The 13,791-nt window shown below is 50.6% G+C and overlaps 1 protein-coding gene across 4 annotated transcripts; it reads right to left on the bottom strand.

The window, feature by feature from the left end:
* Positions 1–216: 216 nt before the first annotated feature.
* LOC130848765 (uncharacterized) lies at positions 217–13,408 on the bottom strand. Of its 4 annotated transcripts, none has more exons than XR_009052623.1 (10): positions 13,244–13,408; positions 11,559–11,746; positions 10,653–10,838; positions 10,250–10,363; positions 7,104–7,484; positions 4,824–5,120; positions 2,831–2,971; positions 2,536–2,627; positions 1,653–2,257; positions 217–350 (listed from the first exon to the last, which is right to left on the bottom strand). XR_009052623.1 is itself a non-coding variant. In XM_057727175.1 (9 exons), the coding sequence occupies exons 4-9, from the start codon at positions 10,320–10,322 to the stop codon at positions 294–296; spliced, it is 1,041 nt and encodes a 346-aa protein (XP_057583158.1). In that variant the 5' UTR covers positions 10,323–10,363; positions 10,653–10,838; positions 11,624–11,746; positions 13,244–13,393; the 3' UTR covers positions 217–293. The 4 variants fall into 4 exon arrangements, 1 of the variants encoding a protein (XP_057583158.1); XR_009052622.1 differs by having other exon boundaries at positions 11,624–11,746; XM_057727175.1 differs by lacking the exon at positions 1,653–2,257 and having other exon boundaries at positions 11,624–11,746; positions 13,244–13,393.
* Between the last annotated feature and the right edge of the window lie 383 nt (positions 13,409–13,791).

Genomic DNA, 13,791 nt, shown 5'->3' with positions numbered 1-13,791 from the left:
AGTTCTTGTAAGAATAAGGAGAAATAATATTTATAAAATGCCTGGGACAAAACCTGGTTCATTATAGGCTTGGAAAGTCGAGTTCCCTTCCTTTTTCTTTCTTCTTTCCTTTCTTTCTTTCTTTCTTTCTTTCTTTCTTTCTTTCTTTCTTTCTTTCTTTCTTTCTTTCTTTCTTTCTTCCTTCTTTCATTCTCTCTCTCTCTTTTTTTTTCCCTCTCTTCTGCTTTAGGTGGGGTGGGAGGGATCGATTACCATTTCTGGACTGATGGGCACTGATACCCAGCCATGACTGGTTACCTGGGATGCCAGTGAGAGATGTCATCTTTTTCTCTTTCAGTCTTCTGTTCAGCCTGAGCAGAAAGAGGTTAGAAACAGCCTTATTATGGAAACTCTGCTTCTCCCGTATCCATGCACCATCCAGCAGAATCATAGCATTGCTTCATAATGCTCAAGCGTTTAGCTCGGAACTTGGCTTTCTGAGGTCAGAAATGAAGCAGATGAGCTTGCTGAGTTGAGAGGGGAACCAAGAGACCCAGGAATCTAGGCCAGCAGACAAAGGACCACAGATCATAGTACCAGAGTGAGTCCATCTCCAACTCAAGAGCTGGGATTCAAGGCAGGAGGCAGAGGCTTTGAGGAGGTGAGGACCCCCAAGGAGAGGAGAAGCTCCCACATACCACAGTGCAGGCTGCATCAGGTCCTCAGGCAATGTGAGGCTGGAGGTGGGGTGGGGAAACCAGGTGGGGTTATTGGAGGTCATCACATCCTCTTTCCTTCCTTGTGGACGCTCACCACCAGAAAAACCTTCAGCAACCTCTGTGCTCTGGGTCTCAGTCTGCTAAGTCCTTGTGGGGGTTGGGAGGAAGGGTGTCTCAGACCCTTCCCAGAGAGAGGTGCTTCTCTCCTTGGCGTTGGCATTAGTCTCCTAAAGCCCTGACACCCTCCCAAGGGAGCCCCAGGTGAGGCTAGCAGGGAAGACTCATGACCAACCCAAAGCAAACCTATGTCAGGGGCTTTGATTATGTCCAGGGTGTATGAAAAGGTCAGATGTGGGAGAGACCACTGCCAAACCTTTGGGAACATGTAGAATGTGTGACTCGGAAGGGGGCTTTGGGTGGGATGGTAGGATTTCAACAGGCAAGGATGGGAGGAAGGGACAGGGAGAGGGAGCCATCATTTCAGGCAGGGGGGTGTGAGTGACCAGAGAGGACGCTGACCTAGGATCTGAGGCCAGCAGGGCCTAGGCTGAGGGTCAGTAGACGAGGCAGGAGAGGGCTGGTTCAGACTCTCCTACAAGCTGCACTCCCCACACCTCAGAGCAGCCGCATCAGCAGGGAGTGGGAGCACACCTGCGCTTCCATTCTAAAGACCAAGTACACCTACCCCAGACAGGGAAGCGCTGAGGCTGCTTTCCTAAGAACACCAGCCCCAACGTGGCTTCTTCTCTGAGAAACAGAAGTCTTAAAAGGGCCAGAAACAGTATAAATTCCTCTTCTCACTCCACAAGAAGTGGATTTGAGGTCTACGAGCTGAAACTGTGGTTAGTACTAGTGGTCAGGAACAAAGGCTGTCACCCAATGTCTAACATACACTGGATACTCCACCAACACATACACAGACACGCACACACAAACACAGCACCCAACACAAACCTTTTGCCCTATACAAGGTGCAAAGGAAACCTCGAGCCAGTCCTTTGTGGGCTCCCACCTCCCCATGCGGCCTCCACGGACTCCCAACTCAGCATCCAGCACCAGGGTCCTAACCCCCTCCTCTGTGGTGTGGTCAATATCTTCTACACACTCCCCACGCATGGGCTTGTGTTCTCACACCAGCCACACCGCAGATGCCGTGGGGATTATCACTTGCAAGAAGGTCCTCTTCGGGAAGCTTCAGGAGGAGCGTGGTCAGGAGCTGAGTCAGTGATGGAAGAAGAGCACTCATCCTGCAGGGTGAGGACCCTGAGTGGGAAGCCAGCTTTGGAGAGGTGACAGAGGACGTGACAAGGCCACGTGTGTCCAGGGAGTTGAGGGCAGGAGGGTCAGAGTCACGCAGACCGGGGCAGCCAGAGCTGGACCAGAGCTGGGAGACGCAGGTGTCTGCAGGGATCAAGCTCCGAGTGGAGGTGTCCTAGGAGTGCCGATTCTCCTGCCTCCTCCAACTAAATTATCTTCATGGCCTCACTTTCTGGCTTATGGACCTCACTGTAGACAGTATTAAGAGCCTCCTTTTCTTCTGAATGTTGTTTACCAATGCCCTAGGAATGCAAGACAGAGAGCTCCTGGAACAGCTGAGAAGCCCCAGAGAGACCCACATGGAACCAATGCTGCTGACAGGAGCTGCATGTGAATTCCCCCAAAGCGCCCAGCACTGCACGGGCCCCAGTTATAAGTTTTCTTAATAAATACCACTAACCACCTGGAGAGAGTTAAAGAGACAGCAGGGCCAGGAAAGGCAGATGACGGGGTTGACCGGCCCAGACCCAGGTGAGGACAGACCCAGGAGAGCCCAGGCTGGACAGCTCTCAGCGCTCACCTTGTTTGTGCCCTCTCGAGGCTCCTGCTGGCTCAGCTCTGCATACTCGATGCTACCATCATTGTCCATTTGGTCCTCCTGCAATTCTGTACCTGAGTCATACACAGAGTGGAGCTTGAACCTGGAGCTTGAAAACATGTGCCCACCCCCACTGCTATGAATCCCAAGGCCAAGGCCACACCCACCTTCCCCAGTGCATAGAGGTTCCCTGAGTAACAAAATGCAGGAGAAAGGGAGCCAAGGGTCCAGTGGGGGAGGGGAGGGATCTGGGGCAGGAAGGAGAAGGGCAACCTGCCTCTTCTAGTCTCCATCTTCTTCTTCTTCTTTTTCCCACTTGTCTTCCAAAGGTACAGTCCACCTCCAAGGATCAATAACACAGCCACGACAGCCCCTAGGATGCCTGGCAGGGGGTCAGCACTGACCTGTTCATGTGAACCTGTTTCCCTCACACAGAGAGAATGAAGACCGTTAAGGAAAGACAAAACCTGAGATACCCATTTCCAAGGGGAGATAGAGACAGAGCAGGTGGAGAGGTCTGAGGCCTCCTGGTTCAGAAGCTGAGAAGAAAGGAGCATGGGAGGTTCATTCACTCAACCAGGTCCTGAGCTCCTGCCTGGTGCCAGGGATACTGAGATGGACAAGACAGGGTCACCCCAGGGGAAGACTGAGACAATACCAGAGTCTGCCAGCCAAGGGGACTGCAGTGCAGTAGAGGTTTACACCCGGTACACAGGTCTTCAAGGAGGGCCTCCCAGGGGAGGTGACGCCTAATTTGGGTCTTGAGGGAGGAGTAGGAGTTTGCCAGATCTTCAGGGTGGGCACAGCATTCCAGGAAGGGGGAGCATCACGTTCAGGGAATGGCTGTGACTAACGGGCAGCCCTGGGAGTTGCCATCGTCCCACTGCAGCAGGCAGGAGAGGGACAGGGCAGGGAGGAGCCGGGAGAGCAGGGTCAGAGGGAGGAAGAGTCTCTTTCCTGAGGGTCTCGTGGGTCATGCTGAGTGTTGAACTTTATCTGAGACTCCAGGATGGGGCTAAGGGGAGGGTAACATGGGATTTTAAGGGATGCTGACATATTAGTTCCCCCCAGCAGCTCATGGGAGATGGGTTAGAGGGGCAAGACTACACAAAGGAAACCAGGTCGTTCATTCATTCAATGAAATCCTGACTGTGAGAAAACAGTGCCAGAAGCTTCGCTTGGTACATGAATTCAAGGAGAACAAGATTTGGCCTCTGCCCTCAGGTGTTCCAGGCTGCAAAGGAGACAAGCCCATAAACAGCATTGCTACTTAGTGTGGGGTGGCTATGGACTGCTCTTTAAAGGGATTGATGCCTGAGGGCAGGACAGTTACAGCAGCTGCAGGGCCCTGTGCAACATGAAATTGAGGCACCCTTGTCCAAATTTTACTTACAACAGAACTATAACCAATTGCAGGGTCCTGCATAACTGTGCTGGTCACATGCCCATTACCTGAAAGAAATCCTTCAACAGAAACAAGCAAGGAAGTAAAGGACTCTTTACTTGGGAGCGTTGATAATAGAGGAAACAGCATTTCCAGAGACTCAGAAGCTTGTAATAGCAGAGCACATCCAGGACCTCCAAGCAAACTATTCGGTGTAAAGTGTGTGAGGTAGGAAACAAAGACAGAGGGGCCCCTAAGCCCTGAAATCTGCAGGAAGCTACTGGGTCACACTCCTACAGATAACACAGACCAATGACAAGATCCAATTTCTTTTCAAAAGATTACAGTGGATGCCCTATGGATAATGGATGAGGTGGGAGAAGGACTAGGAAGCCACTGCCCTGGACCAGCTCTGACACTGCACTGCAGCAGCTGGGAGGGTGGGAGCTGTCCAAGGGGCAGCAGGCAGGTGCAGGGAGCAGGGAGCATCAGTCAGGGGAGGTTTGGGCTCTCAGGGAAATACATCTCTACAGAATGCTTGTGCAGGCTGCAGCCCTACTTCTCCTCACCTCCTCCACCCCACCTCTGCTTTCCCTCCAGGGCCAGCTGGGACTGGCAGCTGCTCATCTGGAGCTGTGTGGACAAGATTTACATCGAAAACACAGCCCTTCTTCCTTGAGGGAAGAAAAGTGGGGCGGGTGGAGAGGGGAGCACGAATGTGAGAGACAGTTAAAAGAAGAAATGAGTTTGCTGTACCTCCCAGACTCCTGCATGGGGTGAGCCGGTGGAAGGTGGTGCTAATAAAGGAGGGGAGAAGAGCTCAGAACCCTCACCCCCGTGCACCTGAGCTCTGAGAGTGCCTCTCCCCTCTGGCAGGTGCACTCACCATGGACACAGAGTTTCCCAAGGTCCAAGGTGGCAGTTTTCTGGTCCACCTGGTTGCTGAGCACACAGGTGAGGCTGGCGCTGGGCTGGCTGAGAGGCAGGCTCACAGTCAGAGTAGAGGAGTTGGAGGCTGGTCCCGGGGTCATTCTCTGCTCCAGCTCCCTGGGGAGGCCCTTGCTCTCCCAGGTCACCTTCAGGTCCTCTGTGACCCCTGAGGCTCTGCACTCCAGGGTGACATTGCACCAGCCTGGAGTGATGGATGATGACTTGGACAGGATCTGGGGCAGGGGCACAGGCTCTAGGGTAAGAGGGACAAAGGAATGGAGCCTCACATGAGTGGAGAACAATACAGTCTGTACATTCTCATCCATCATCTCATTGAAACCCTGGCATCCTCCCTTTAAGGATGGTGAATGCATTTTACAAATAAAACACAGTTGGGGGACTTCCCTGGTGAAGCAGTGGTTAAGACTCCACCTGCCAGTACAGGGGACACGGGTTTGATTCCTGGGCTGGGAAGATCCCACATGCTGTGCAGCAACTAAGCTCTTGCACCACAACCACTGAGCCTGTGCTCTAGAGACTTCGAGCCATAATTATTGAGCCTGCATACCACAACTACTGAAGCCCGCGTGCCTAGAGCCCATGCTCTGTAACGAGAAGCCACCGCAATGAGAAACCCATGCACCTCAACAAAAAGTAGCCCCTGCTCGCCGCAACTAGAGGAAGCCCACGCACAGCAAGGAAGACCCAACACAGCCAATAAATAAGTAAATAAATAAATAAATAAATGTATTAGGAAAACACACACACAAATTGCCCAATACTTAATATATAGCAAGTGACAAAGAGGGGAGCCACTGAGTTAAGCCCTATGTTACTTAACTAGATTGAGCAAGGCTTAAAAATCTCCAACAAGAAAATAAAGCCTACCCCAAGGCTCATTATTTCCAAGAAAATGGGGCTTTTCCTGGAAGGGGAAGAAGTCTGGGACAGAAGGGCTCGTCCCGGATCAGGAACTTGCCCTCTTCTCCTGCTCAGATAATGCTTGGGATTGCATAACTTGTAGAGAAGAAGGACATCTGGCCAGTGCTGGGAGCCCAGAGAAAGGCCCTGTGCTCCCAATGGTGGAGATATTTGTGGAAGATGCAGTAGTAGCAACCAGGAATGATGAGTCTGAGTCTGGTTAGAACATGCCACTGAACTTGAGAAGTGATATATTGATAAGTTGGTCTTAGAAATCACATGGGGACCGAAAGCTGCAAGAGCCACTCTCTCAAAGCAGATATTTTCCTTTACAGACTGGCACTTTAGGGAAAGAAAATGTTGGCTAAGTTCTTTGGAAGTGCTGCAGTGTAACCTTTCTCCTACATCTATTGAGGCTTCTAGAGCTGGATTTGTTGAGTCTTTGTGAGTGAGGCTGGCCTTGGACTGGTGCTGAGTAAAAGGAGAGGAGGCACTAACTACACACAGATTTCTGAATTGTGGTGAGTGATTAATGGACCCCAAATACACCCATGTCCAAACCTCAGAACCTGTGAATATGTTAGGTTACATGGCAAAGTGGAATGAAGGTAGCAGGTGGAATTAAGGTTGATAATCAGCTGACTTTAAAATAAGGAGATTGTTCTGATTACCCGGATGGGACCAAGGTAATCACAAGGGTCCTTAAAAGTGGAAGAAGGAAGAAGCGGAGGAGGCAGAGGGATGAGAATGTGAGAAGAACTGGTCCCACTATTGCCAGCTTTGAAGGTAGAGGAAGGTGGCCGTGAGCCAAGTAACGGAAGCAACCTCTGGAAGGCGGAAAGACAAATAAATGAATCTCCTTCTGGAACCCCTGGAAAGGAACACAGCCCTGCCAACACCTCGACATGGGCCCAGTGAGACTGATGTCTGACTTCTGACCTATAGCACAGTAAGATAATACATTTGTGTTGTATTATGCCTCTACTTTAGAGCAATTTTTTATAGCAGCAATAGACAACTAATACACAAATTAAGTAAATCTAGACCTATAAAAAAACAGTAATTGTCATGGCAATATCATTTCCCCAAATTTCCATTCTCCTCTCCCGAAATAAATGGAAGTGGTTTATCCCTGCTGTGAATCTCAACTCTGTTCGGCATGCACAGTAAACCCACTTTTACCCTAATTTCAAAGGAGAAAATAGGGTCTGAAGGCTGGTGACTGGAAGGAATCCTGAAAAATGGGACCTATGTGAAACTCCTAGCACAAAAGAAGGAGGTAAGCCATGGGATGGGGTGAGGGGGTGTCACTTACCATAGACAGTGAGGAGGAAAACTTGGTTAAATTCTAGTCCCCCAGTGAAGCTGGCTCGAGCCCGGTACTGCCCACTGTCCTCAGAGGTCAGGTTCTCAATCTTCAGGGTTGTCATGTTGGGCACATGGACCCTCTGCTGGTACTTGTCCTGGAGGCTGACCCAGGTTGGAGCATCTCCCCCAGCACAGACTTTCAGCAGGACTCTGTAGTTTGACTCTGGGCCAAAGCCCCATGTGACCTCCGTCAGCTCAGCTTCTTGCTTCTTAGTCACATGAAACAACACAGAACCTCCTCGGATCCCATGCAGAGGAATGTGAGCTCCAGAATCCTGAACTCCAGAATCATGTGCTCCAGAACTCTTGACCCCAGTGCTGCAGATGCCTAGGCCATTGGAAACAGGAAATGTATTTTTTTTTTCAGGAACAATAAAGGAGAAAACCACAGAACCCATCTTTTAAATGAAACTCATCCAATATATTCCCTTGATCCTCAGGAGGCATCCTAGTAAAATGAATTTGAAGCAATTCTAGAATTAAATCCAAGTTGTAGTGAATTGTAACCTCGAATAGGTAACTTAAACTTGCCACCCTGCAGTTTCCTCATCTGCTTCATAATGACAGTATAAACTGAAAGAGATCATGGATCAAAAGCACCTAGCAGAGTTTCTGTCAACACCAAATGCATAACTGTAAGAGGAGCTTCTTAAGTGTCTTTTCATGTTCACATCTTTGTGTAACTCCCTGCCCTAGAGTGTGCGCTGCACCTAGAGACTGGCTTCTAAGAAATGGACCACAGCAGACGTGATGAATGTCACTCAGTGATACTAGGTTATAGGAGACCATGACTCCCCTCTCTCTCTCTCTCTCTCTTGCTCACTCTGAGAAACCCAGCTGCCATGTTGTCAGCTGAGCTATGGAGCAGCCCATGTGACAAGGAAATAAGGGAGCCTCCGGCCAACATCCAGGGAGGAACTGAGACTTCAGTCCAACAACCACAGGAACTGCCTCCAATCAGCAATCACATGAGTGGGCTTGGAAGCAGATCCTTCCCAGGTGACCCTGAGCTGACACAGCCCCAGCCAAGACCTTGATTTCAGCCTGGGAGACCCTGAGCCAGAGGACCAGGGAAAGTGTCTTATCCTGAAAAGATGATCAGTTTGCTTCTTCCACCAGATCAGGATCCATCTGTCTGGGTAGGCCTCTATCTTCCAAGGTCCCAGTCCTCTCTCCAGTTCAATAAATTCTTATTATTTCAGGCCTTCCTCCCTACTGCTGTACTTACTCCCATTCCTGGCTCTCACTAGAAACAGAGAATAGTTTGTGCCAGTGCTCATATGCACAGGTATTTCAGATATTCCTTTGTATTCATTTAATCACTAAGTCACCTAATCAGGCATCACCTCCAGGTTAGGCCTTAGAGGAAATCTGCCCAGACCCCTCCTGTCACAGTGGAGGAGGCCCCCCAGGGGGTGAACGTGTCCTGGGGCACTCATGGAAGAGCCACACCTGGAGGCAGGGCTCCTCTCTCCCAGCCCAGTGCTTCTCCCCTGCAGGAGCTGCCCATCACCTCCCCTATCCTGCCCTGTCCTCCCCAGGAGCTCCGCTCCCAGCACTACTGTCTCATCCCCAGGATCTGAGCAGTTCCTCCAACTTTCCTCTACGGGGAAAGGCGAAAAAGGTACTTAAAGGGGTTTGTCAGGGCAGGGACTTCTGGACAGCTGAGGGTTAAACAGCAGCCCAGCCAGACTCCCCATGTGCTGGAAAAACAGGAACCAGGAACCAGGGAGAGAAGAGGCTCAGCCCACAGGCTTCAGGGAGGATCCACCCAAAAGCTGATGGTGAGCCGAGCTGTGAGGAAGATGGAAGAAGACATAGAAGGAGAAGGAAGGCAGCAAGAGCTCTGTGAGCTACAAAAGGTGTGATCCTGGAGAAGAAAAAAATATAGGGAGGATATGATTGTAAGCAAGATAGAGTAAAAGCTTATGTAAACAATATAAAATTTAACGCTTACAAATCAACTTAAAATTTTGTGCTTCTCTCTCTCTCTCTCTCTCGTAATCTTCCAACTCCAGAGCCTATGGGGAAAACTTTAAATAACAGAACATATTTTCCAGTCACATAAAATTGAAGAGAAGAGAAGGCCTATATTTCATGGTAGACATAAAGTTTCCTTGCTCAAAAAGAGGTAATGTTTTGCAAAGCGCATTCTTATTTCAAGACATCTATTTAATTCATTAAATTTCATATAACTCCTGCACGTTCATTTAGTGGCTGGGATACTAAATCAAAAAATTAAAACAATAAATGCTTTCTAACTTTCTCCAGAATTCATAATTCACTGGGTATTAGTATTTTCTCATCAGTTTTTATTTCATTTCCTCATACATAATCACATAATCTCCCAGGAAGTCATGTATGTGATTAGGGTGTTGTCCAGACCGTCCTCAGTTCACTTTTCACTGAACTCCCTATTGTTTCTATTTCCCTTTCTCGTCTCTCCTCCCCAAGTTCCCTCCCTTCTGGAGCCCCCATTACCAGCCTACTGTTCCTTCTGCTGTTTCTCCATATTCTTACGACACATGGGTATACAGAAACCCTTAAATGTTAGGGGCTGCCATCCCTTTCACAAAAGCAGAATTTCATCGTGTTCAACATCCTGCCTCTTGCTCAAGAGACCCAAACTAGAGTTGCTTCCTCCAGCTCAGACACAGGGTTCTGGTCGGCCCCCTCCTCTACAGGACAGCTGCCCAGGCTGTCAGGTCCCCTCTGAGTTTCAGGCCAGGGGTGCCCTGTTCCCGTCCACTCTGTCCCAAGGAGCCTGTTTCTTTGTCTCCATCCCTCTCCCCAGGCAGCTCCAGGCTCTCCCGGCCTTCCAGTTATTGCCACAGAAGCAGCCTCACCTCCCTGCAAATGTTTCCCTTAATGCAGCCAAGGCTGTTCTAGCTCAGGGTCCCAGACTTGCCACAACCAAAAGGCCATTTTGTTCTTCCGTTCACCCCAGGGCTCTAAACCAAATGCACTGTGTTTGCTAAATAATTACAGAGCTGTTTTGTCTTTTTGTTCACCAAAGACATTAGATACGCAACGGGGACCCTGCCCCCCTGCTCCACCCAAAGGCCCTCCCTCCCAGGAGCCGGGACCACTCACTGAGGAGGAGGCTGGTGAATCCCAGGAGCCTGGAGGCCCAGCAGAGGTGGGGGTCTCCTGAGCAGGCCCCCATCACAGGCTGCCTGCCGGCCTGTGCAGCTGCAGAGGAAATATCTAGGAGGAGTGGCAGAAAAAAGGGAAGCGTCACTCAAAGGGGCAGTCACGCTGTTCCCCACGACTAGGGCGGGGCTAGCGTGTTAGTTCTGGGTTGATAGCCCACCAGCCTGTAAGCCACTCAGACGTTTTCTGTGAGCATCCCCAGCACCTACAGCAGGACCGCAGTAAACAGTTGCAGAACAAATGCAAAAACAATTTTACTGTGTTGGAGATGCCCCATCCCTGTGGTCACAGCAGCTTGTTGATCTCACACTCCCCACACCAGCACTCATTTTAATCCGCTTACCTGGTACCCTGGGCTTAGGCTCAGCCCAGACCACCTGCTCATCAATGGCAGCCTATGGTCCGGCACAGAAGTCATGCTGTTTCAGCCAGGGTAGGCTGGGCCTCTGCTGCTGCTTTGGGTGCTGTCTCCTCTGTCTTTACACTATTTAATGAGTTTGGTTTTCCATAAACTTCAACTGTCAGTTGCCTAAGTGAGAAGCGATGAGCAAAAGAACAAAGCTCTTTCGACTCCCCACATCAGAAATGCAAATTCTCTCTACACACAGGGCAAAGCCAGACCCCACAGTATCTGATAGACTCTTGTCGGCATCACACCCACCATTTCCCTCCTGCTATCACAGAGGGGCAGGGATACATATCTACACACTCTTGGCCACAGCCTCAGCTGCCTCAGACTCACTTCCACCTACGGAGGCTCAAGCCCTGCCCTCTTCTCCCCAAACTGAGCCCCCAGAACACCTAAGAACTCTCAGACCCACAGCCTAGGGGAGCAGCTCCATCTACCTAACTCCCAGGCATGATCCCCTTCTCCTCCCCACTGAGGCTTTCTCCTCAGCTGCCCAGACCCCCATACTGCATCTGTAGGACTGGCCCCACGACCATGCCCTCAAGGTAGTCAGAGCACTGTGCATTAAACCCACTTTATGGATGTGAAACCTGAGACCAAGAGGGGCAGTGTGACCTGAAAAAGGTCACACATCAAATCAGAGGTAGAGTCTGGACTCAAAAGCAAACCTGGAAAAAAATTTCCCAGCCTAACAGCCACTGTCCTGTCCTACTGCGTGGCCTCAAGCAAGTTACCTGAATCCATTCCTTGCTTCCCTAAACTGCTCTGCTGCATCTCAGACAAGAGAATATTCAACACTGGCCTATTCCCTCCAACCCCATCTAGTAAAGGGGGAATTACCTCAAAAGGTAATGAATTCTGTAGTCAGAAACTTCTTGTATGGAGTCAAAATTCAAGCAGCTTACCCACTGGTCACTCCTAGGGTGGTGAGGAACAAGCCTCAAATCTTTTCTCTTTTCTTGTGAGTATTCTGCGAGGACTGCATGATCTGAAAGTCGTCTGCTTGGGAACTGGGAGGGAGGAACAGCCTAGAGAGAGGGAAACAACAATACAGCTACAGGCCAGGGATGCTGGGAGAAAGCCAGACGATAAACACTCCCTGCTGGCAGAACATCAGGGACTTTCTGGAAATCTCAAGTCAACAGCTGAACCATCTTGTGCAGCTGGAAAGCTAAACCATTATCAACGCCCCAACTTGTTGAGCTCTTTCAAACTGACAAATTTCAAATGTGCAAATTTATGAGAGACAGGTAGATACCATTACAATTATCTTCCCATTTCACAGATGTGGAAACTGAAGATCCAAAAAGCCAAGGTTTGGAAGCTACCATGAAGTACAGCCTGGCCTAAGACTAAATCCCTGCCCTTTCTGACCACTGGTCTTTCCAGATCCTAGTCCCTCTTGGTGAAGTGAATCTTCCACACAAGATAGTTTGAGACCTTGAGAAGCCACATAAGGGGAGGGAGGCCAGACCTCTCTCAGGACAGCCTCTCACCTCCATCACACCATTCCAGGCAGGAAAACTAAGACCTTTGGCTGCATTTCAGCAGACTCTGAGGTCAAGGCAGCCCGTGTCCAATCACAGCCATCTCCCCCTGCACTCAGTTCATCACAAACAGGCCTGCACCCCCAGCCCAGCCCAGCCCTGCAAAGGCTGCTGTTCTGAGATGTCTCAACTGGTCTCCCAGCAGGGCCTAGGGACCCTCACTGTCTGTGAGCTGAAGGATGGTGGACCCTGCCCTCCTTCCCCCCAGTGAACTGTCCTCCTAGGGAGTCTCATGGTCCAGCTTTCACAGGGTCTTTTCATCTTAGTCTTAACAACTATCCCACCAGTCATATCAACTACATCACCTTTTAAACCTGGAGAAGCCCCTCTGGTGGAGGGACTGCCCCCACCCTCTGCTTGTGCTCAGCTCCTGAAAGGGCCCAACCTGTTTGTCCATGGCTCTCACCCCAACCACAACATTCGGTCTTCTTCTGCTGGGCTTTCTTTACCCTAGCGATTCTTGGCTGGAATGGTTGTCAGCATCTCTCTTCTGTCCCGCAGGGGAGGAGAGACCACAACAACCCGCACAACCTTCTACCCACCCCAGGCATTCACACCACGTTACGCTACCCCACAGGGAAGAGGGAAGCCCTGCATATCCTCACTTGCAGCCCCTGAGAATGTGCCCACAGACCTGAGAATGAGACCCACAGAGGGGACAGAGAGCCCCAGCAGGAGCAGAAAAACCTCCCCATTTTAGGGGCCAGTTCCCATCCCTCACGGGCCTAAGAAAGAACCCCCATCAGCCTCCAGCCCGTGCACCTGCTCCCACTCCCTGGAGTGAGACCCTTCCCTCCCGCCCCCTGTCACATGTCTGCTGACCCTTCCAGATGCAGCTCAGATGGCCCCTGGGAGCCTGCCCCGTCCTGCCCAGATGGAATTAGGTGCTCTCTGCGCTGGCCTCCTGCAGCACTTCAGCAAGCTGTCGGTCATGTGTGTTGTGACCAGGTCACTGGCTCTTGCCCCCATCCCACAAACCTTCGGATGCAGACCCCAGGCCCTGTGAACAGGGGAGGCGAGGAGGCTCTACTCTCAGTATCATCGTTTTCTGGGTGGCTTTCCCAGCAACAGAAATCTTCTCCCACCGTGCTGGGCTCTGGGAGGATGAGATCAGGGGCCAGCAGGGTTAATTCCTACTGAGGACTCTCTCTTTGCCTTGTAGATGCCTTCTTCTCCCTGTGTCTTTACACGGTCTTCCCATTGTAAATGTCTGTGTCCAGATGTCTTCTCCTTATAAGAACATCAGTCATATTGGATTAGGGCCCATTTTTATGACCTCATCTTACCGTAATTACTCTGCTGAAGGCCATATCTCCAAACACAGACACCTTCTGAGGAACTGCAGGTTGGACTTCAGGTGAACTTTGGGGGCAAGTGGAGGGTCAGCACCTGAGAGTGGGTGTCCTGTTCACTCACCCTTGTGCCAGCCCTCCTGTGAGGACGCTGGGGTGTCACATAAGCTCTTGAACAAGACAGGCAGCTTTCAGCTAAGCTGCACGTGGCAGCCATGATCGGTTTCCATTAAG

The sequence above is a fragment of the Hippopotamus amphibius genome, chromosome 1 (genome assembly GCF_030028045.1).
Source record: "Hippopotamus amphibius kiboko isolate mHipAmp2 chromosome 1, mHipAmp2.hap2, whole genome shotgun sequence".
Lineage (NCBI taxonomy): Eukaryota > Metazoa > Chordata > Mammalia > Artiodactyla > Hippopotamidae > Hippopotamus > Hippopotamus amphibius.
This window is presented reverse-complemented; position numbering and strand designations above follow the sequence as displayed.

Coding starts and splice junctions, on each gene's coding strand:
- LOC130848765 (XM_057727175.1), bottom strand. CDS start 10,322: ATGGGGGCCTGCTCAGGAGACCCCCACCTCTGCTGGGCCTCCAGGCTC. Junction 7,485..10,249: donor ATTCACCAGCCTCCTCCTCA/GTGAGTGGTCCC, acceptor CCAATGGCCTAG/GCATCTGCAGCACTGGGGTC. Junction 2,972..4,823: donor TGGGAAACTCTGTGTCCATG/GTGAGTGCACCT, acceptor TGAGGGAAACAG/GTTCACATGAACAGGTCAGT.